The 22,321-nt window shown below is 37.9% G+C and overlaps 2 protein-coding genes across 16 annotated transcripts in view; one reads left to right on the plus strand and one right to left on the minus strand.

Annotated features, from left to right (window-relative positions):
- Nucleotides 1-2,225, plus strand: part of SRPK2 (SRSF protein kinase 2) — a 284,044-nt gene extending 281,819 nt beyond the window's left edge. For 10 of the 14 annotated variants that reach the window (XM_030932264.1, XM_030932254.1, XM_030932252.1 and 7 more), the window contains one exon: nt 571-2,218. In XM_030932264.1, the coding sequence (XP_030788124.1) occupies nt 571-597 (27 nt within the window). In that variant the 3' untranslated portion in view covers nt 598-2,218. Of the gene's footprint in view, nt 1-570 lie in introns of all 14 variants that reach the window. The other 4 variants (XM_030932258.1, XM_030932262.1, XM_010380537.2 and 1 more) reach the window with 2 other exon arrangements.
- Nucleotides 2,226-3,534: 1,309 nt separating this feature from the next.
- KMT2E (lysine methyltransferase 2E) overlaps nt 3,535-22,321 on the minus strand; it is a 101,489-nt gene continuing 82,702 nt past the window's right edge. For both annotated transcript variants that reach the window (XM_010380510.2, XM_010380503.2), the window contains 12 exons: nt 17,156-17,320; nt 16,237-16,545; nt 12,836-13,090; nt 12,526-12,670; nt 11,756-12,006; nt 11,319-11,375; nt 10,602-11,165; nt 9,307-9,593; nt 8,144-8,232; nt 7,910-8,035; nt 7,646-7,743; nt 3,535-6,699 (listed from right to left, as the gene is read on the minus strand). In XM_010380510.2, the coding sequence (XP_010378812.1) occupies nt 5,188-6,699; nt 7,646-7,743; nt 7,910-8,035; nt 8,144-8,232; nt 9,307-9,593; nt 10,602-11,165; nt 11,319-11,375; nt 11,756-12,006; nt 12,526-12,670; nt 12,836-13,090; nt 16,237-16,545; nt 17,156-17,320 (3,858 nt within the window). In that variant the 3' untranslated portion in view covers nt 3,535-5,187. The remainder of the gene's footprint in view (nt 6,700-7,645; nt 7,744-7,909; nt 8,036-8,143; nt 8,233-9,306; nt 9,594-10,601; nt 11,166-11,318; nt 11,376-11,755; nt 12,007-12,525; nt 12,671-12,835; nt 13,091-16,236; nt 16,546-17,155; nt 17,321-22,321) is intronic.

Genomic DNA, 22,321 nt, shown 5'->3' on the forward strand with positions numbered 1-22,321 from the left:
TCTTATGAAATGACCATTACAGCTTATAGGCCATTTACGAGCTTGTTCGTCATTCTGTTATGTCAACCAAAGCTGCCTGTAAGCCACACTTTTCATACTGCAGCTAGCACAGTTTGTGAAATATAACTTCAAGATTTACAAATTAATGTCCTAGGATCTTAGATTTTACAACAAATGCGTAGACATGAATGGTGTTTGATTTGGGTTGGCCTCAAGTTTGCAAATTTTATGAAAGATCCCAGGTTGAAATGAGTGTGGCATGCTTCAGCCTTTGGAAAAGAAAACACTCTAGGGAAAGTGAGCCCACTCCACTTCCTTAAAGAAACTTAGAACTAATGTGAATGAACTATTAACCTCTATTTACATCCACCAGGCTTACTTGAAATATGCCTTGGTCATATGTGCATGTAATGATTACTGCCTAGCAGGGAAAAGCTGGTGTCCTTTGTTGTTGCCGTGTAAGTGTTGAGCAGGTGGTTGTCCGCTTCGTTGAAAAGAGCCTGACTGGACCAACAATGGGGAATGCAGATTTGGAGCTTTCTTGACATTGGCCTGTTTTTTCCCCTGTAGGAGAACTGCGACACATCACCAAGCTGAAGCCCTGGAGCCTCTTTGATGTACTTGTGGAAAAGTATGGCTGGCCCCATGAAGATGCTGCACAGTTTACAGATTTCCTGATCCCGATGTTAGAAATGGTTCCAGAAAAACGAGCCTCAGCTGGCGAATGCCTTCGGCATCCTTGGTTGAATTCTTAGCAAATTCTACCAATATTGCATTCTGAGCTAGCAAATGTTCCCAGTACATTGGACCTAAACGGTGACTCTCATTCTTTAACAGGATTACAAGTGAGCTGGCTTCATCCTCAGACCTTTATTTTGCTTTGAGGTACTGTTGTTTGACATTTGCTTTTTGTGCACTGTGATCCTGGGGGAAGGGTAGTCTTTTGTCTTCAGCTAAGTAGTTTACTGACCATTTTCTTCTGGAAACAATAACATGTCTCTCAGCATCGTTTCTTGTGTTGTGTGACATTCAAATGTCCTTTTTTTGAATGAAAAATACTTTCCCTTTGTGTTTTGGCAGGTTTTGTAACTATTTATGAAGAAATATTTTAGCTGAGTACTATATAATTTACAATCTTAAGAAATTATCAAGTTGGAACCAAGAAATAGCAAGGAAATGTACAATTTTATCTTCTGGCAAAGGGACATCATTCCTGTATTATAGTGTATGTAAATGCACCCTGTAAATGTTACTTTCCATTAAATATGGGAGGGGGACTCAAATTTCAGAAAAGCTACCAAGTCTTGAGTGCTTTGTAGCCTGTGTTGCATGTAGCAGACTGTAACTGCTCCAAGGAGTTGTGCAAACTTTTCATTCCATAACAGTCTTTTCACATTGGATTTTAAACCAAGTGGCTCTGGGTTGTAAGATGTCATTCTCTATATGGCACTTTAAAGGAAGAAAAGATATGCTTCTCATTCTAAAATATGCATTATAATTTAGCAGTCCCATTTGTATTTTTGCATATTTTTAAAAGTACTTTTAAAGAAGAGCGATTACCCTTTAAAAATGTGATGGCTCAGTACCATGTCATGTTGCCTCCTCTGGGCGCTGTAAGTTAAGCTCTACATAGATTAAATTGGAAAAGAGAAACGTGTTCATTGTGTGGAATGAAAAAATACGTATATTTTTGGAAAAGCATGATCATGCTTGTCTAGAACACAAGGTTTGGTATATACAGTTTGCAGTGCAGTGGGCAGAATACTCCTCACAGCTCAAAGGTAACAGTGATCACTTTCATTCCATAGGTAGCTTTACGTGTGACTACAACAAATTTTACTAGCTTTTTCATTGTCTTTCCATAAAATGAAGTTGAGAAAATGATTTTCCCTTTGCAGGTTGCACACAGTTTTGTTTATGCATTTCCTTAAAATTAATTGTAGACTCCAGGACACAAACCATAGTAGGCAATACAATTTTAGAATGTAATATATAGAGGTATATTTAGCCTCTTTTAGAAGTCAGTGGATTGAATGTCTTTTTATTTTAAATTTTACATTCATTAAGGTGCCTCGTTTTTGACTTTGTCCATTAACATTTATCCATATGCCTTTGCAATAACTAGATTGTGAAAAGCTAACAAGTGTTGTAACAATAATCCATTGTTTGAGGTGCTTGCAGTTGTCTTAAAAATTAAAGTGTTTCGGTTTTTTTTTTTTTCCAGACATTGCCTTGGTCATTGCCCTATAAATGATAGAATCAATGAACATTTGCTATCAGAGTAGTGTCACTAAAACTAAATACCAGCATTCCTGTTGCAGCAGATGTAGTTGTAGAACATACATTAAGGCTTATTATAAGGAAATCATTTATTATTTTTAAGGGCAGAAGGGATTTAGGAGAAAAGCTACAGTATAGATTGATTCTCTAGAATTTCAGTGATCCCTTTTCATCCATGGTTCATCAAAAACATACTGACTGCATTTGTTTGATCATTGCAAACTTAAACCAGCATTTGCTGTTAGGAAACAAGATACATAACCCTCTTAGGAATTACCATTACATCTTATACCATAGTGAGACAGAATGGATCATTCATTCCTTTATGAAATGTGCATGCTAAGTTTTTCTAATGAGGCTGTAGGTTTCCATGTAAATTCTATGATAGATAGTGGCTGTAGACTGGTGATACTATCCATGATTTCTGTAAGAAACATCCTTACAAGAACCGTAGAGCACAATTTATATCTTCCCTAAGTGTAAAAGGATTTTTATCAGGGTGATAGTACACTTGAATGAAATTTGTCTAATGCAGTTTTTGCTCATGTTGGAAAATAAACTAGATTATAAATTTTTACAGGTGTCCCTTATGATAAAACAGCTTAGAACAGTTGTTCTAGAAGGAATATACATTTGTATTAGGCATAATACGGTTTTATCAGATTCTTGGCGGCTTGTTGATAAAGAATGCACAAAAACTAAATGAGAACCACTGGTTATGCTAAACATTCTAACTAGCTCTCTGACTTTAGTTGGATGTCCTGTCTTTTCCTTTCTGTAGTCCATGTGAAATCTTCATGGAAAATGACAAGCAGTGGATCACATATATGTTTATAGCAGATACAGGAGCTGGCTATCTGGAAATTGGCAGACAGAACTGCCCAAAGGCAGAGAAAAGGTGGATATAAGATCTGCAAAAAGTCATAAACTTTTTAGGTGAAAACTGATTTATTGACTTGCTTCTTCCCATACCTGGACCACACATAACTTGTTACCAGGATAAAGGAAGGAAACTTTACACTGGAGTAGAGAACTTGTTTCTATCCATAGTTCACATTATTTCCTAAATTCTCCTTTTTTCTCCCCCTTTTAAATACGTTGAATGAAATTTTGGTAGAAGACCATATTTGGGAGTATATACTTCATCAAGGAATCAAATAAGATTCTGCAGTTCACACAAAAGCTTCTGTATGCATATTTCTGTAGTAGGCACATTTCAAGCCAGTGAAGAATTTAAACTGCTTAGAAGGACAGACCTTTTAAGAAGAATATTTATATTTCACACACTAGTTACCTTTATTCTGTTTGAAACTATCAGGATAGATGGTGTAAAACTGTTTCTTCTCAAATGTTTCTTTACTATAAATACCATACATAGAATTTTGTTGGACAAATCGAGGATGGCAAACTTGGCCTAAGTTCCTCTAAAATTTCAAGCTGATTAGGATTGAGCCCTAAATGAACTGCGTTAATGTACCATTGTTTGTTAGCTAATTTTCAAAAGAAATTCAAAGTGTGAAAACATGACTGAAGGGGGTCACTCAGTCATTTTAGTGTTTACTTTCTCTGATGCACAGAATTTGTATCCTGTGCCAAATTATGTCAGGTAATTGGATGAGGAAAAATGTGTTGATAAACAGTATCATTATTATTGGATGTACTTACTGAATCCTCCTCAGAGGTAGAAGACAAAGGCTGGGAAATTTTAATTTTTCCAAGATTATAACTAGCATTTTATATTTTAGCAATAAAAACGTTCACTTAAGAGGCCGTTTTCATTTCACTGAGAGATCTAGGAATAATGCCTTTTTTCTTTAGTTTTGTATACCCAAGACAAGTTTTCCTGTTTTGGGCAAACTACCCATATTTTCAAACAGTTGTTGCACATTGTATTCAAGAACTACTGTAATGCATTAGTGGTCTGGATTCATTTTGTATGATGCCACATCCTTAATTGACCCAGCACGATCATTTCAGTAGTTTCCTATGGCTCCTGCAAAAATGCAAACAACCCCTTGCTGCCTCCTGTTGCTGAGGTAGTAGTTGCTAAAGAAAATTGAAGGCTCCTTACAAACTATATTTGAAAACTAGAACTTCTGTAGAAACACACAGACCCCGATCTTAGAAGTTGTACAGGACAATTTGGTAAAACTGACATAATTGTGATTTATTAACATGAATTAAAATGCCCAACCAGTGCCTCAATGTGACAGTATATTTAAAATAAAAAAGAAATTAAAGGTCATATACTGTACTACTTTCACAAAGATCACACAGTTTTGCAAAAGACTTGTCATATGTACAATGCTATATATCAAATGAGAAAAGCTGTAAGCAATTATATACGCAAAAGAAATGCAGTATTTACAGTTTGTCAGGAGACATTAGAAATCATCTATACATTAAATTACATTTTGCTTGCAAATAACTGGTAAAACAAAAATGAGCCATGTCCACACCAAAATATAAAAATCTGTATTGCCATTTTTATACCTAAGATGCATTCACAGAACTGCTGCTGACAGGAAAGGGGAGAAAAGAAAATCCTCATAGTGCCATTACTTAGCTGAGTACTTAATGTGTAGGTATAAAATAATAGAACATTCACTAAATGAATTTAACTGCAACAATAAAATGTAAAGATCATACAGCATCAAATCAGCATCAGATCTGCCAGAAAAAACAGCTGGAATGTTCACTTACAAAATAAAGATACCTAATACTGGCTTAACAGCACATTTTTAAAAGGAATTTCAAAAAGCAAAAATGAGAAAAATACAATGAAAGAGCACTGGTGTTTTTTATACAAAGGTTCATGTACAAGCTTTAAAAAGTACCTTAACAGGTACATATGAAATATACAGTTTATCTTACAGAACATTTAAAAAAATGTTTTTGGAGTCCATTTTAATGCCACCCTGACCCATGGTAATTGTTTTGAAATGTTGGTGGCACCTGTGCTCTGTGAATTGGAATCTGTCCAGGCACTGGAGATGCCTGCTGAGGTCCTTGAACCCCATGTGGCAGGGCCACAGAGCCAGGATGAGGACAGAACCCTGAAGCAGTAGGTGTTGGAATACTGTTTGGTCCTTGGGGCTGGAGATGAGGACCTGTGACAGGTAATGGACAATGTGGCCCTGTTCCAGAAGGCTGGTGCTGGGGTCCCGGTCCCAAAGTGGTATGATGTGTAGCTTGTGAGGGATACGGTGGTACAGCTGGATGAGCACTCGAAGGAAAAAGTGGAGGTCCTTGATGAGGTGGGTGGTGTAAGGCTTGAGCCGATGTGGTATGATGCCCAGAAGCCAAAACACTGGAAGGTGGCGGCGGAGGGGGTGGTGGGGGTGCTGAATTTACAACATGCTGGTGTTGTGCTTGTAGACCTTGGAGTCCTGTGGAAGGATGGGGTGGTGGATGGTGATGAGGGGCAGGACCGGGAGGGGGTGGGGGTGGGGGTAAGTGGTGTCCAGCAGTTTGAGAATGAATATGCGACCCAGGGGTGACCGCATGAACAGGCCCTACTACATGTGCTACAGAGTGTTGCTGATGGGAATTCGGCTGTTGTACAAGGTGCGGTCCTGGAGCAGGCGGTGGTGGAGGAGGAGGGGGGACTACAGCAGCAGCAGTTTGATGGTGAATGGTAGGGTTCTGAGAGGGCAAAAAATGCCCTGGAGTCACATGATGTCCTGGAACTGTTTGCTGGCTTGTGGTGCCAGGAAGTGCTTGATTTGGTCCTGATGTAAACACAGTTTGTTGAGAAAGACTACCTTTGAGCTGATTATAATTCTGAAAGGTTGCAGAGGGCTGCTGGTTTTGATAGTAAGACGAAGAAGAAGGAGGTGGAGGAGGTGGAGGGGGTGGTGCCGTGCTGTTCAGACTTTGTTGGTTAAACTGACTGTATGTTGCTGCAGATTGTCCTGAGGGTGTCTGTGTAAATAATGTTCCAGAAGTTGCCTGCTGAGTATTGGTTTGAAGGTTCTGTGCTGCTGGATAAAAGTTTCTCTGAGGCTCTCGCTGAGGTGTTCCAACTTGAGGTGACTGTGAATGATGAGGCCTGTAGGGAGATCCTAACTGCTGTGAAGGAGGCTTTGGTGAAAGATAACCATGCTGTGCAGGTGTGTGAGGCGTGGATGACTTTGGAGGATTTTCTAGGTGAGGTGATGGAGGACAGTGCAACTTCGTTGGTGCAGAAGGCAGCTTTTGTGAAAGTTGCTCAGATGAATTACGAACGTGTGTCTGAGGAGGATGATTCTTTGAAAGTGCTTGGCTGTTATTCGACAGCTGTTTTTGTTGGAGCTCTGTTTTTAGGTGAACACCGTTTTCAGCTTCGGATGCAGTAACTGTGGAGTCCCATTGGGGATCTGGTTTTGTGAATATTTTCCCGTGTGCTTGAGCAGGAATTACGGATCCAGGTGAACCAGGCTATGAAGAAAAAACAAATTACATACATTTAAGGAACATTTTGTGTACCTTGAGGTTTATTCTCATTGGTATTTAATACTACCTAAATACTAATTTTAATGAGGGGCAGGATATAACACCCTGGATATGTCAGTTATGGAGGCTTGGGATGTTAAAAAGCCAATATTTTTCAGTTGTTTCAAACAGTTCTGAGAGTGAGCTTAAAGTGAATTCTCTGGGTTAACTTTTATTGAAGACAAGTTGAGGAAATAATTTTCTTTAACTTTACTCTTTTTACCCCTAAGCAATGAAACCTGTTTTTGAGCCTTACTCTGAAAGAACTCCAATAGCAAGTTTCAATTTTAAAATTGAAATTTCTATACCCAACCTAAGGATAAATTGATTTGGGTAAATAAACTTGCTCCCTCAAACCATTTTGATTTTTAATACCTTTTCATTTTCCTTATACACTGTTCAGATATAAATAAACCAATGTAAGACTGTTTAAATGTCTATCATCAAAGAAAGATAAATCTCAGATTCCTTGTCTTTAGTTTCCAGTGATATACATGCCATACTACATTATTACATCTTGATCCAGGATGAAGATATCATTCCTTTTAAATGATAAAACGACCTTTTGTTTTTAGATAATTGGCTGGTTAAGAATTTCATTACAAGGCTATGAATTTCCTAGGCACCACTAGAAGAGAGGTGGGTGGAACATTTGAAGAAAATGTAAGCTGTTGAAGTGTGCTTAGAAAACCTGAACGTCTGGTCAGAGTTATCCATCACATGTTCAGTAAGAGAGAACAAAGAAAGTAGTAAACACAATTGAGTATGTCCGACAGAAAAAGTGTCCAGAAGTCACAAACTGATACTTGATATGGCAGAAAAACACTGCATATTGTAACCATCAGCTTTTCTGCACTCAACCTAAAGTCCTTTGGCACCCATTGAAAATTACCTTGCTCATTTTTGAAGGACTTTTACAAGTATTCTGAGAAGTATCTGGGGATGGACATTCACTTGTAGTTGTGGGTTCTGGATTTTCAGGATCAGGGTCTATAAAGCAGAAGAAACCTAGAGTAAGTGTAAAATTACACAATAAACACTGTTTTAACACCACAAAGCAACGTACATTCTACTATCCAACTTTTTATAAAGGCTCTCTTTTGTCTGATTTTAAAATGTGTTAAAGAATAACATTATCGGTCATCTGCTTACTGACCTTCCATAAGTTCACTGAAAGAAGGGACTGGGCCCTTAGCTTGCAACTGGGGAATGTGATTTGAATGAGATGAAGGTGAAGACTGAACATGACTCGGTGAACATGAGACACATGGTGATTCTCCCCCTAGAGATGAAGCAGAGCAGACCCAAAGAGAACATTAGAGCTGCAAAGAACGAGGATGCAGACTGATTAACTGACTCCACTTTCTGGTGAAGGAACAAGCTCGCTTACCACTATCTTTATCTTTTCGGTGATCGCTGAGAAGTAAAGCTCTCTGATAACTCCTTTCTCTGACTTGTTCCACTGAAGTTGAGGCAGTCCTTTAAAAGAAAAATCACATTATCCTCTATTGAAAGAAACTACTGCTAGCTACATTCTTTGTTGATTCATAGTCAACATGTACTGTCAGACCAAGGCTTTTGATCTACTGGGAAAATACTTTGGTGTTAACTTTTGAAAATAGTTAATCTTGGCAGGGCACGGTGGCTCATGCCTGTAATCCCAGCACTTTGGGAGGCCAAGGTGGGCAGATTATGAGGTCAGGAGTTTGAGACCAGCCTGGCCAGCGTGGTGAAACCCCGTCTCTACTAAAAATACAAAAAAAAAATTAGCCGGGCATGGTGGCGGGCGCCTGTAGTCCCAGCTACTTGGGAAGCTGAGGCAGGAGAATCACTTGAACCCGGGAGATGGAGCTTGCAGTGAGCTGAGATCGTGCCACTGCACTCCAGCCTGGGCGACAGAGCAAGACTCCATCTCAAAAAAAAAAAAAAGTTAATCTTCTCTTATTTTGCTGATTGCTCCCAGAACTGAGATTATTATCGTTATTTGAAGGACTCAATTCCTTTGTCTCCAGCAATTTATTGGTGAAAAGAAGGCAAGGAGTTGAAGATAATGTATTAACATTCAGAATGTCACTTTTTTTTGGTTACCAAAGGTACCAAAACATGCCCCTAACAAACTGCTATCAGGATTGCATGCTTTCAGGTGGAAAGGGGACCAAGGAGCAAAGTGAGTGTGGCCGCCTGCCATTTGCCATGATCCATCCTATATGCAGCTGCTCCTATTCCTTGTGAAGAAGCACTAACCCTCGTTGTTCTTTCAAGGTAACTGGTAGGGGTTATAAAGGAAGTCTGCAGAATTGTTGACTCTGATAAAAATTCTTTGGAGAGGATATTTGTGTGTAAAGAATGAATAAATTACCAAGGAATAAATACAATCGACATTTAACAACACAGGCCATACACAGCTGGCTTAAAATCCTATTAGCAGAGAGAATCTTTTAAAATTGTGACCACAAAGCACAATCAGCTTAGCCTTGGGAGAACAACAAATAGGAAGAATACTTGAACAAAAGCTTGTTTTTTCCAGAGTAGCATGACTTCAAATGGGCTTACCATTGAACTTCTGGTTCATTCTTCTCACTGGCAGTAGCATCCTTAACAGGGCAGTTATTGCTAGTTTCTTCAGAAGTGGCATTATAAACCGTAGCTGGTGTTGGTAAAGGTAGGCTAGCAGTGTGTTCCACCTGCTCCCCGTTCTCATTACTGCTGGCACAGCCATCACCATTGTTGCTCAAGCTTCCACTTGCATGGGGTGATACACTAATGAGTGGAAAGTTCTCTGTCTTAGAGCCACTTTTCCTAGCTTCACGTTGTCTCTTACGGTATTCTAATAGAGAAACCTTAAGCAAGAAAGATAAGAAAAAGCAAATCTTTTATTCTTGTTTTTTATGTCAGAATCAATGCATTCTTTTTTTGTCTAGAGAATTACTATATTTACATTAGGAAAATTATTTTAATTGATTCTGAACAAATAATTAACAATTATCAAATGCCTACTATATTCCAGGCATTGTACTTAGATGATTTACATACATTATCTCATTTATCCTCACAACAACCCTAAGAAATAGGTATATTATCATCCCCATTTTATAGATGAGGAAATTGAGTAACTCACTCACTCAAGGTCACACAGCTGGTGAGTGTTGGAGCCGGGATTCGAACCTAGGTCTTACTTGAAAGCCCGTGCTCTTTCCACTATACTACATTGCTTCCCACAAAGTTGCCAACTGGACTCTGTTATAAAAATTAAAAGCACACATCACGAAAATTCTTGGACTTGCAAAGCAATAAGCCTACTAACAAAGTAAGTGCTATAGTTTATTTCTTTTGAAATAAGGCATTCTAATTATCTCAGTACGTCTGCCAACCGAATAACGGGAAATCAGGGAACTGAATATTTAATACATAACTATTAGTAAAATAAAAACACTTACATCCATGGCCTAAATACTATAGATGTTATAGATGAGGAAAGAGGCATTTCCTCTATACACAGGTGTTTGCTCAATGTACAATAAAGGTAATAACACAAATATTATTCAAGTCTGTGTTTTTGGTTGGGGAGTGCCTAGTTTTAAAAAATACTCATTTGGTGAAATAAATCATCTTGAGATTTCTCTGAAACCATGCTGCTTATAAGGATTTCCCATATTACTAGAATTTTTTTACTTTTCTGTAAACATTTTCTAATTAAGTCAGCATTTACAAAAGGTTTAAAAATATAAAAATGTAACTTTCATAACTAAATTAAGAATGCCTTACATAATACATCTAACTACCAATTCCCCTCAGTAGTAGTATGAAAACAAACTATTAAAAGGACTATAAATTGTTAAATTTGTAACCTTTTTCTTTTGTGGTGGATTCTGGGGTGTGCAACTCCCGTCGATCAAATTGTCATTAACAGTCCGTCCGAAACCAGATACAAGCCCATCTTCGGAAGTACAAAACACAGTTGTTTCCATAAACATGCCTCTAGTATCATCCTGCATCAGGCACTTTGACTCACTTATTCGGAAGCCTCCTCCAACCTCCAACTGATGCGAGGGTGTCAGGTCCCTCAAGTTGGAGTTCACTGAGAAGTTAACTCCTGTTCTGTCAGGGCTCTTTACCCAGGAAGAATATATTGTGCCCCGTCCAGAGTGAGTCGAGTCCAGTTGGCTGTTGGGCTCAGCCCTGTCATGTGCAGGCGTTTCCAGGGTTTTATGTAGGGCAGTTGGCTCAACTGCATCGAGTCCCAGCTGAAGATCTGACATCGGTTCCTTTTCTCCAGGGCACTGCCTGTTGACTTCAGTCCTACTCCTAGGGCTCATATAACCAATAGTCTTTATTTCTTGCAGACCCAGTTCAGTTAAATTAGAATTTCTGAAAGGCCCCAATGTTAACATGGTTGAAGATCTGTCATATCCCTGTTTACAAATTAAAAAAAAAAAAAAAAAAAAAAAATATATACAAATGATCACATCTTGGGACTGTATATTTCAAAATTTACTAGTAATTTAAGCAAAACAATGTAATAGGAAAAAAACTACCAATTCACCCTTTTTAAGTTAACTTCTTACCTCTTGACTATAAGTGCGTCTCTTTATTTCTGGAGAACTTTCTGGGGAAGAAATATTCTGTATATAAAGAATTAGAATTGAAAATTTAAAAATACGTAAGTATATCCATAATAATTATAGAAACGAAAACAAAATGAAAAAATACACAGACTTTGGTTTTAGATCTTGCTTCCTATTTCCATTCCCCAAATAAGACTGCTTTAAAATCAAATCACACATTTAGTCTACTGTGTATATCAGTAAGATGAAAGTTATGCTCATTTTAGTAAAAATAAAAACATCTAAATTCATACAAATGAATGTTTCTGATGTTTAGTTTCTTACAACCTGTTTCTGTATTCTCAGCACACTAGTTGTTAAAGGAGGGGAAAGAGCTCTTAAAAGAAATCCCATCCCCCCAGGTGTTGAATTTTTTTTTCTCCATTAAAATTTCTCACCTCAAAGTGCATGGTATTTCCTGGTGTGCCAGGAGTTACTGGGGTAACTGGTGAATATATGGGTTTATAACCATTTCTACAAGTTTCATCATCTGATTTTATCCGTGGAGGCGTGGCAAAAGATGGGTCCATAGGAGTAATATCGGTGTGAGTTGGTGTAGCATACGGGGAAGGAGTAGGTGTGGAGGTTTCTGAGTAAACCGAATCTAGCAACTGATAAAATCTTCGTTTTTTTAGTGGTGTAGTTAAATCTGTTGGTGAAATAATAATCTGTAAGAAATTACACTGTTGCTATTTGTTAAAATCTGTTTATGTCACATTCTGGGAAAGATGAAATATAAACAATGGCAGTTATGACTTTTACCCCAAAACTAAATTTCAAGATTTTTTAAAAAATGGTACTAACATGAAGCAGTGCCCTCGCTCCCTTCCTAATTAACAAGCATTACCTTGCCTGGAGGGATTATAGGCCTAGGGTTCTCAAAGTATCTTACAAGTACTGATGTTACTTTAACTGATTTGTAAGAGTCCTTGTCTGTCTGAAAAGCAGCCAGTCCAAAAGCCTTTAAAAATTCATAAACTCCAACATACATGATATTATGAACTGGTATCTTCAGCCAAAAAATACAGAGGACAGAAAAGAGAAAATCTATACAACAATGTGCTTCTCTTCTAAAGTGCATACCAGTAACTAGAATATGCCTGTTATAAAGCTATATATATGCCTTGCCACATTTCTCAAACTAAAACAATTCTGAAAAAAATTCTACCTGGAAGGGAACAGCTGTCATTTAATAGTAGTGGACTTTTATTTTCACCATTGACTGCAGGACTTCTGGATCTTTCTTGACAGGGTGAATTAAATCTATGTAAAATTGCTGAATTTTCTTCTTCCAGAGCTTGTTTCAACCATCGCTGAATGAAACAGAATACATGAATGAATAGGAATCAGTTTGTACCCGTTTATATAGCCTGTAAATACAGAGCTGATTCCAAAAGCATTTCACTACCATGGATGGTAGTAAGGAATGAGTTGGCATTTGGCTCATTCTACATTTTTACTTCCAAAGAAAAGTTTACCTTCTTGCATGAACCAGAAATGTTTTCAGTAGGTTCTTTTCTTCTCCTTTTTTCTGAGAGGAATGGTGAAGTAAATCTAATATAATGCTTAGGAGTAGAGTATACATGGGGGCTGTAAGTGAGACCTGGTAAAGAATTGAGTTGTGTAGCTAACACTTCAGGATCTGTAGTTATGCGCAGAGGCCTTTCTGAAAGGCTATCTGAAGGTTTTCCTGTCTTCTCATTCTTCTCACTTAACCATTCATTGACCAAGTGCTAGAGAAAAGAAAAAATTTGGATCATTATATATGTAATTCCAAATTCTATTGAATATTTTAGTATCAGATTTGAAATTGGTATATTACCTAAAATGATCAATTGGGTAATTTAAATCATTCATATATGATCAAAATATCAGTATGTCCTTTTACATTTCCTTGGTTATCTACTGTTATTCTGAAACTTTTTACCCAATTATGTTGTAGAACCAAACATATGGTTGCTTTTTAAATATTTATATTACATGAAATTTATATTACTTTTTTTTTTTGAGACAAGGTCTCTGTCATCAGGCTGGAGTGCAGTGGTGCAGTCTCAGCTTACTGAAGCCTCTGCCTCCTGGGCTCAGGTGATGCCTCCACTGCAGCCTCCCGAGTAGCTGGGACAAGGTGCTCACCACCACGCCTGGCTAATTTTTAAAATACTTTGTAGAGACAAGGTCCGCTATATTGCCCAGGCTGGTCTCAACCCCTGGGCTCAAGCAATCCTCCTGCCTCAGCCTTGCAAAGTGCTGAGTTTACAGGTGTGAGCCACCGTGTCCAGCCAAGCTTTTTAATATATAGTTACAACTAGAGACATGTCAGTACCATTTTATTAAACACACTAAATTTAGGTTTACTACTGCTTCTATTATAGGTATAAAATGTTCCATCTGTTAGAAAAATCTAATTTTAGGCAGTGTTTTCCTACACTAGCTGCCCATCAGGATCTCCTGGAGATGAGGAGAGTGCACAGTACTTTTTCTGAGAAGGGGTGAGTTGCCCAGGCTGGAGTGCAGTGCCTTGACCATGGCTCACTGTAGCCTCAACCTCCTGGGCTCAAGTCATCCTACCACCTTAGCCTCCCAAATAGCTGGGAATACAGGTGTGCACCACCATGCCCGGCTAATTTTTTTGTTTTTAATTTTCTGTAGAGACAGGGTCTCGTTATGTTGCCCAGGCTGGTTTTGAACTCCTGGGCTCAAGTGATCCTCCCTCCTTAGCCTCCCCAAATGTTGGGATTGCAGGCATCAGCCACCACATCTGGCTCACGATACATATATATTTAAAAGTCACCATTGATTTAAGGGGTTTGGAATATCTCTTAAGGTTCTTGTGCTTTGAAAATTTTCATAGTTAATTCTGCTGATTCTCTGATCTACAACATACATAATACAGTCTTTATTGGCTGAAGTGTAAATTACTACTTCATATTGTTATCTAGTTAGCAAATGATATTTTAATTTCTAAGTATAAATTTAACTTATAGAAAATGTGGCCGGGTGTGGTGGCTCACGCATGTAACCCAAGCACTTTGGGAGGCCAAGGCAGGTGGATCAGACGGTCAGGAGATGGAGACTATCCCTGGCCAACATGGTGAAACCCTGTTTCTACTAAAATACAAAAAAATTAGCTGAGTATGGTGGTGTGCGCCTGTAGTCCAGCTACTCTGGAGGCTGAGGCAGGAAAAGCACTTGAACCCGGGAGGCGGAGGTTGCAGTGAGCAGAGATCACGCCACTGCGCTCCAGCGTGGGTAACAGAGTGCGATTCCATCTCAAAAAAAAAAAAAAAAGTACAGAACTTAGTATATATAAATATGCACATGTTACACACTCACACACACATAAACACATTTTAAAAATCTACCCATCCTTTTTTCCAAAGGTAACCACTATAAACATTTTAGCATCTTTTCTGTCCCTCTATGTATACAGAACTCCATTCCTAGGACAGCAGTAGAATGCAGTCTGGAGTCTGGTCGTGGAGTCTGAAGCCAGACTGCCAGGAGGGTGAATCCTGGCTTTGCCATTTACACTGTGACCATGAGCAAGTTAAGTAACTTTTTTATACCTCTATCTGTAAAAGAAGAGTTGTGATAGAACCTAGTTCTATAAATAGGATTGTTGTGAAGATGAAAAGTTCAATAACATACATAAAGCTCTTAGTGTTGTAATGAATGAGGCCTTTAGGGGAAATCATGATAATTTGGTACTCTGTCAAGCAGTATGTTGTTTAAAATAACAAAATCTGCAGGCAAAAGAGGCTTTTTAAGAGAATCAGATAGGATGTAGAAGCCTACATCTTAGACCAAGGATGTAAATAAATTTATAGTACCACAACTTTGTTAAAAGTTTAATAAAGGGTAGGGATTATGTCATATTTGTAATTGAGAAAGTAGTTTCACTTCTTTTAAGCCTGAGGTTTTTTCTTTTCCCTTTACAAAGTTAGAATTTTTTGTCCATTGTTACAGGCAAATATTGGGTTGCTTAAGCTATGGTGGTACAGTAAGGAGAGCACAGACTTTGAATTAGAAACAACTGTGTTTAGATTGTCTCTAATGAAACCTGTGACCTTGGCAAGGAAATTATTTAATTTGTGCTATTAAAATATAATCCTGGGTTCATACTAGAATTTTACTAAACGCACATGTCATGGTTTAGCAGCATGCCTACAAACTGTACTGAATTAGGTAAGAACAAAGACAGAATAAATGAAATTTCAAAGTAAAGTGTGTGAGAAGTATACATTCGTGATCTACCCCTAAGCAGTATAAGGATGACCACACTTTGATATCTCTGCCCCAATCTGCTGTACTCTCGTCAGAGTGGGAGATGAAGAGCAGCTTCATTAGGATGTTCTGTTATTTCTGATCTGAAAAAGCTCAGGTTGTTTCCCATAATTGCTAAAGTCTGACAGTAGTGTTTTAAAGATTTTTATTAATGTTTACACCTAAAACTACTCTTTCTTATAAATTTTCATAGTACATTCTGTGGAAATCAACAATTTCTTCACATTTAATTCTTATAATCTACCTATACAATGAAATTTATAAAAACATAAATAAAGGATAACACATCTAAAACCAGTTTCAGAGAAGTATATATTTTGTACATAAAGTAGACAAACTTATTTAAAGAAATCACGAATTGCAATACTAAAAAGTCCTGATAAACTGAATGTAACTTTATCTTCACAGTAATGCAAACATTTATATTAGTTTTACAGTTTTGGGATTCTCATTCTTATTTTAAAAATCTGCAAGTATAAAAACTGCGTCTTATTCTGTTCATTATGAGATCTTAAACATCCAATTTTTAAAACACCAATATAACTAATATAAGAAACTGTTAGAAAAACAGTTCTTACATTCATTAGAATCATACCTTCTTTGTTTTGGGGTACTTTGTAGGACATTTATTAAGTGCTGGAACTTCAGTTTCAGTAATTATTTCTGCTAGTGCAGTTTCAGTTTCTGGTTCTATTGTAAGTACAGTATTTTCAATATCATTTTGTTGTGAAGTAACTTCTATATCAGGAGAAGATGGCTGGATATCCGAACACATGCTGACAGTTCTGTGTCTCCGACGCTGCTGTCCAATGTGAGTCCTACTCCGAGAAAAACTTTTTCTCTGTTTAGTTCTATTTACTTTGGCAGGGGTTGGCTTGCTAGCATTTTCTTCTTTTGCTTGTTCCTAATTCAAAATACAACCGAATGGAGCTTTTTATACTACATACATATATAAAGTTTAAATATAATAGCATTAATCTACTTCAGAAGCCAACTTTCCAGAATGTATGAATTCTGTTATATAATAAAGAACAGAAATAATACATAGTCTTAGCTCAAACTGAAACTCCCACAGAATCTGAAAAATGCTATTAAAAAGCTAATAGACATTATTTTAAATTCCTTATAAGGGCCGGGCGCGGTGGCTCAAGCCTGTAATCCCAGCACTTTGGGAGGCCGAGACGGGCGGATCACGAGGTCAGGAGATCGAGACCATCCTGGCTAACACGGTGAAACCCTGTCTCTACTGAAAATACAAAAAACTAGCCGGGCGAGGTGGCGGGCGCCTGTAGTCCCAGCTACTCTGGAGGCTGAGGCAGGAGAATGGCGTAAACCCGGGAGGCGGAGCTTGCAGTGAGCTGAGATCCGGCCACTGCACTCCAGCCAGGGGGACAGAGCAAGACTCCGTCTCAAAAAAAAAAAAAAAAACAATTCCTTATAAGTAATTAATGCAAGCATAGAAATTTTATTTGAAAGTGTTTAAGAAAATAAAACTAGACCTGAATAAGTAATACCTGAATAACTTCAGCATCACTGACAATCTGTGTATCTTTACATTCAGTTTTAACTTCAGTTTTGGCTGTGCTGATCCTTTCCAAAGCTTGTTCTCTTCTTTTCTCTCTCTTTTCAAGTCTGGCAAAAGCTTGCAAAATTGCTTCCATTTTTCTTTCTTCTCTTGTCTATGAAATTTAAAATTTAAGTGACATCATAAATATCATTGCTCAAAAGTAAAATTAAGTCCAAATGTTTGTGATAAATTTTAAAAATAATTGCTATGATACTATTAGCAAACTACTTCTATTATTGGTGGATATGGGGAGAAAAAACATTTCTGTTCATTCAAGACCTTTCAGAATTCCCATCATCTTGGTAAGCCCTGTTACTACAAGTATTTCATGAAGGAAACACTTGGATGATTGAGTGTTAATGATAAGGGTAAAGCAAAGCAAAAAAAGCCTCAAAAATTACCTTGTTTTACCAAACCGAAAATCTTTTCTCTTAATAATACAGAAACCAGCCTTTTAAGAAAAGATCCAGAATCCCTAAGGTAATGATATGCTGAAAAGGTAAAATTCATATGCACTTGAGTGAGTATATTATTGACATACTGCAGCAGGATGTTGTGAGGTAAAGTCTTGCATTTAAAAATTACAACTGTCATTTGGTAAGTATCTCTGTGACTCCAGGCAAGTTAACCTTTCTGAGACAGTAAGATGTGGGTAATAAAACTTGCACTTCTCTGAGTTGTTATTTGGTTCCAACAGAAAATGTGAGGTTTTCAAACAGTAGTTGGAAAATTGTAGGCATTCCGTATGTTAATTATTATTTCTACTTTAGCCTCTCGCCCTCCATTGTAATTCTTATAAGGTATTCCTCTACCTTCTGCTCTTCCTGTCTTACACTGACAATTCAAGACAGGGACTGAGAAACAGCCAAGTGTTCCTTTGAGCATCACAGTTCTCTATCCAAAGAGAACATTAAGAGCAAGACCCAGAGCCTTGACCAGTGGGCCTGGCAGATGCTTCAGCTCTAAACCAGAACCAGGAACCACATCCATCAACTGTCCAGTTCTTCAAATGAAAAGAACCAGGTCCTGAGGCTCAGATCCATTTGTCTTTCCTCCTTTATTACCATCGATGTGAGGAAGAAAGATCAGAAACTCAAGGTCTGGATGCCATAGTCTTCTCAATGTTGGAGCTTTAGTTCCACTACTTACCAGCAGAGATTCAAAGCTCAAGATACCTACACTTTGGAAACTACTGTTTACCTGTTCCTATATTTTTGTTGTTGTTGTTGTTACACTCAGCAAGGGAACAAAATATTATGTCAACAAAAGTAATAATACTTATAAGTTTCTAATTTGTTACAGCAAATTGTCATATTGCAAACATGACTCTGAGGAAACAGGTCCAAAGAGGTAAGGTTCTTTGTTCATGGATTACGTATCTTCATCTCACTTCTCCTAGCCTGGGACAGGCAAACATTAAAATAGCACATGCAAAAGATGGTTCTACTTGTTCACTGGAACTGAAAGTTTTACATCTGAGTTCTTTCCTTAGAAAATTCCTTATTTTGGGGCTTTTAAATTACCTTTACCCCTTTTTGTCATGTGGTTCTCTGTAAAACTGTTTTTATCAGGGCTTCTCTAAAACCCTGAATTTAGAAAAGGAGAAATTTGGAGTAACTAAAAAGATCATTTTCCCAAACTGCGCTTTACCTGATGAACCTGGTTGGAGGGGAGGGATTAATTACTATGGTTACTTCTTTTCAAAAAATTTAAAATAAAAAATTTGGGGAAAGTACATTTTTCCAGAAGAAACAAACTTGTCTTGGCAAGAATCACTGTATGTGTAAAAGAAAAAACTACCCACAAGGCGGGCCCCAAGGAAGATGCTTTCTGTAGTATGATTATCCTGGGTGTTCTAAGGTAAATATGAATTTATGCCAAAAGAGTCTGACATAGTCCAGTATTTTTTTGTTTTGGATAGTAGGAATAAGGGTCACAGATAAAACTATGATATAAACATTCAATTAAAAAATCAAACTCCCCTGTAAACACTACAGCTAATTTATAGTCAGAGCAAAATCCTGTATTGAGATGGTTCATAATCTAGAGTTGATCAGGATCTTAAAAAATGATGTGGTCCAATACTGCTGAAGAAACCAAAGCCCATGTGTATTAAGTGACTCATTCAAAAGCAGAGCCATAATTATTATGCAGGTTTCCTGGCTCCTAATTTACTCTTCTTTCCAATTACTGCCACTACGTAAAGCAAAAACCCTTCCTATATTACTACAGCTGGGTAAGAATAAAGCTGAAAGCACTAAACATTTCCTAACAGCTTTAAACCTAACTTTATCTTAAAATACACAAATATTTTGAAATATAAATATGCCTGATTTTCTACATTTATTTTAAATTTCTTAAAGGTCATATGTCATTCAGCTTTTCTAGTCACCATTACATACAGTACATTGTTTGACACAGGCATGTATATAGTACATATTTAAAGACAAAATTTGCCGCCCATTTTATAGCTGTAACTGAAAAACAAGTTTTATTCTTTGAGGTAGTTACAGCTGACTATCTAGAGATAGAGAAATTAGGAGTCCTAATTGACCCCAGCAGACTTTCCATAGTCCCTAACACCTGTGCTATATAATCTAAACTTGATAAGATTTCCCATGAAATCTATACATTATTTTTATGACATGTATCTTAGTTTATGGTTTTACAAGAGTAAATACAGAGGATTGTAATTTCCTATAAGCAGTCTGCTTAGTAATATCCCCATCATAAAGCAAGACCCCCATCTCCACAAAAAAATTTAGGCCGGGCGAGGTGGCTTAAACGCCTGTAATCTCAGCACTTTGGGAGGCTGAGGCGGATGCATCATGAGGTCAAGAGATTGAGACCATCCTGGCTAACACAGTGAAACCCTGTCTACTAAAAAAAACAAAAATTAGCCAGGTGTAGTGGCATGCGCCTGTAGTCCCAGCTACTCAGAAGGTTGGGGCAGGAGAATCGCTTGAACCTGGGAGGTGGAGGATGCAGTGAGCTGAGATTGTGCCACTGCACTCCAGCCAGGTGACAAAGCGAGACTCTGTCTCAGGAAAAAAAAAAATTTTACATTAGTGGAACATGGTGGCATGCGCCTGTAGTTCAGGCTACTCCAGACACTGAGGGAGGAGGATTGCTTGAGTCCAGGAGTTGGAGGCTGCGGTGAGCTACTGATCACACCAGTGCACTCCAGCTTGGACAACAGAGCGAGGCCCTGTCTTTATCTAAAAAAAAAACAGGAAAAGGAAAGCCAGAGCCCACCACAAAATCACCCTATCCTTTGGTCTTGAAATAGAGAAATTAAATGATTCCTTGCTCAAAAAAGTGTTACCCTTTTATATAACGAAGATTAAGTTATAAATCTAAAAAGATGGGTAAGATTATTTGTTACCAATAAAAATCATTCCAAAATAACATGTATGGCTTGTGTGGTGTCTCCATTTCCTCTATCAAGTGATTGAATTTATACTCACGGCACTCTTTATTATTTTGATACTCGCTTGTTATTCCCTCTACCCCATTCTCTACGAAAGCTTCTCCAGAGCAGTGACCTTGCCTTCTTTGTTCATCTGATACTTCAAATGGCAAGATCTCACATTTTTGTTACATGAGTAAGAACTGTATGTACATTATGTCAAGCACGTATCACTGTTACTTGAAGACATGTAACTGGAAGCATTTCAACAATTTTGGAAATCTTGAATTTATTAGAAGGCAGCTAAAGCTGATTAACCCCATTTTGTTTGAACTGTGTACCTAATAAAAATAGGTGGCTGGGCGCAGTGGCTCTAGCCTGTAATCCCAGCACTTTTGGAGGCAGAAGTGGGTGGATCACAAGGTCAGGAGTTCGAGACCAGCCTGGCCGACATGGTGAAACCCCATCTCTACTAAAGATACAAAAAGCCAGGCGTGGTGGTGGGCACTGTAATCCCAGCTACTTGGGAGGCTGAGGCAGGAGAATCACTTGAACCCGGGAGGCAGAGGTTGCAGTGAGCCAACATTACACCACTGTACTCCAGGCCTGGTGACAGAGTGAGACTCCGTCTCAAAAAAAAAAAGAAAAATAAAAATAAGAAACAGGTTCCCTTTCACTAACACCACAATGTCATTAATTACTCCTCTTTAGAAATACAATTTCCACTCTCTACAATTAGAGAAAACGGGACCTTACAAAAAAAAATCAGTATCAACTTAATCATGCTGAGGACAGAACAGGGAGTTGGATAAAATCTCAAATCCTGTCACCAGATGACTTTTCTGGCAACAAATTTATCCTCCCTATTTTTTTTATTAAAGCATTGCATCTTCTAAAGTGATTTTCTGAATGAAGTCAGTCAAGTTTACCTAGAGACATTTAGTAACAGCATGTAGTCTGTAGTGTTTTCCCACAGTGTCTGTTCCACTGAATAACACTCTGTGGGAGTCAAAGGTGTTATCCACAAGAAACTGCAAGGGTATACAAGTTTAGGAAAATCTGACAATTTCTCAAGTTTTTAAACACATGTACACTGGAAATCTGAAAAGGAAGGATATCGTATAGTGCTCGTCATAGTAAACTGATCATGGCTCTTTTTCACAAAGCATCTCAAGTTATACTTGCATGGAATACTTCTTGATGTGAAGGATGAAAGCTGAGAAAATTATGGAGAATCCTGCACAATCCAGGGCAAAGGCCTCCAGATCATGCATTACCTGAACTACAGGGAAGCTTCATTCAGTTCACATTCATGGGCCTGTATCTGTCTATCTTTCCTCAAATGGTTGTCAGGAACATTCAGTTAGCTCATTTGAGGGTCTACTTTTTTGCCCACCATTTTTTATTCCCCTAGGAGCTAGGGCTACAACAATGAATAAAACTATAGGTTTTCTCCCTCATGAAGTTTATGTTGTGGTGGTATAAAAATTCTAGACTATCCTAGCTGCTTGACAAGTCCAGGAATCTTGCCTACGTGACTTCCTTGTCATACCCTTTCACTGTTTATCAAATGTCCGTCCTTTTAAATATGAAGACCACACTGAATCATCTTCTGTGGACTCAATTGTAAGCAACCTGACAATACAGGCCATCAAATATTACCAAGATTATATTCCCAAAGTACATTATGAGGATTATGAAAAA

The sequence above is a fragment of the Rhinopithecus roxellana genome, chromosome 6 (genome assembly GCF_007565055.1).
Source record: "Rhinopithecus roxellana isolate Shanxi Qingling chromosome 6, ASM756505v1, whole genome shotgun sequence".
NCBI classification, from domain to species: Eukaryota; Metazoa; Chordata; class Mammalia; order Primates; family Cercopithecidae; genus Rhinopithecus; species Rhinopithecus roxellana.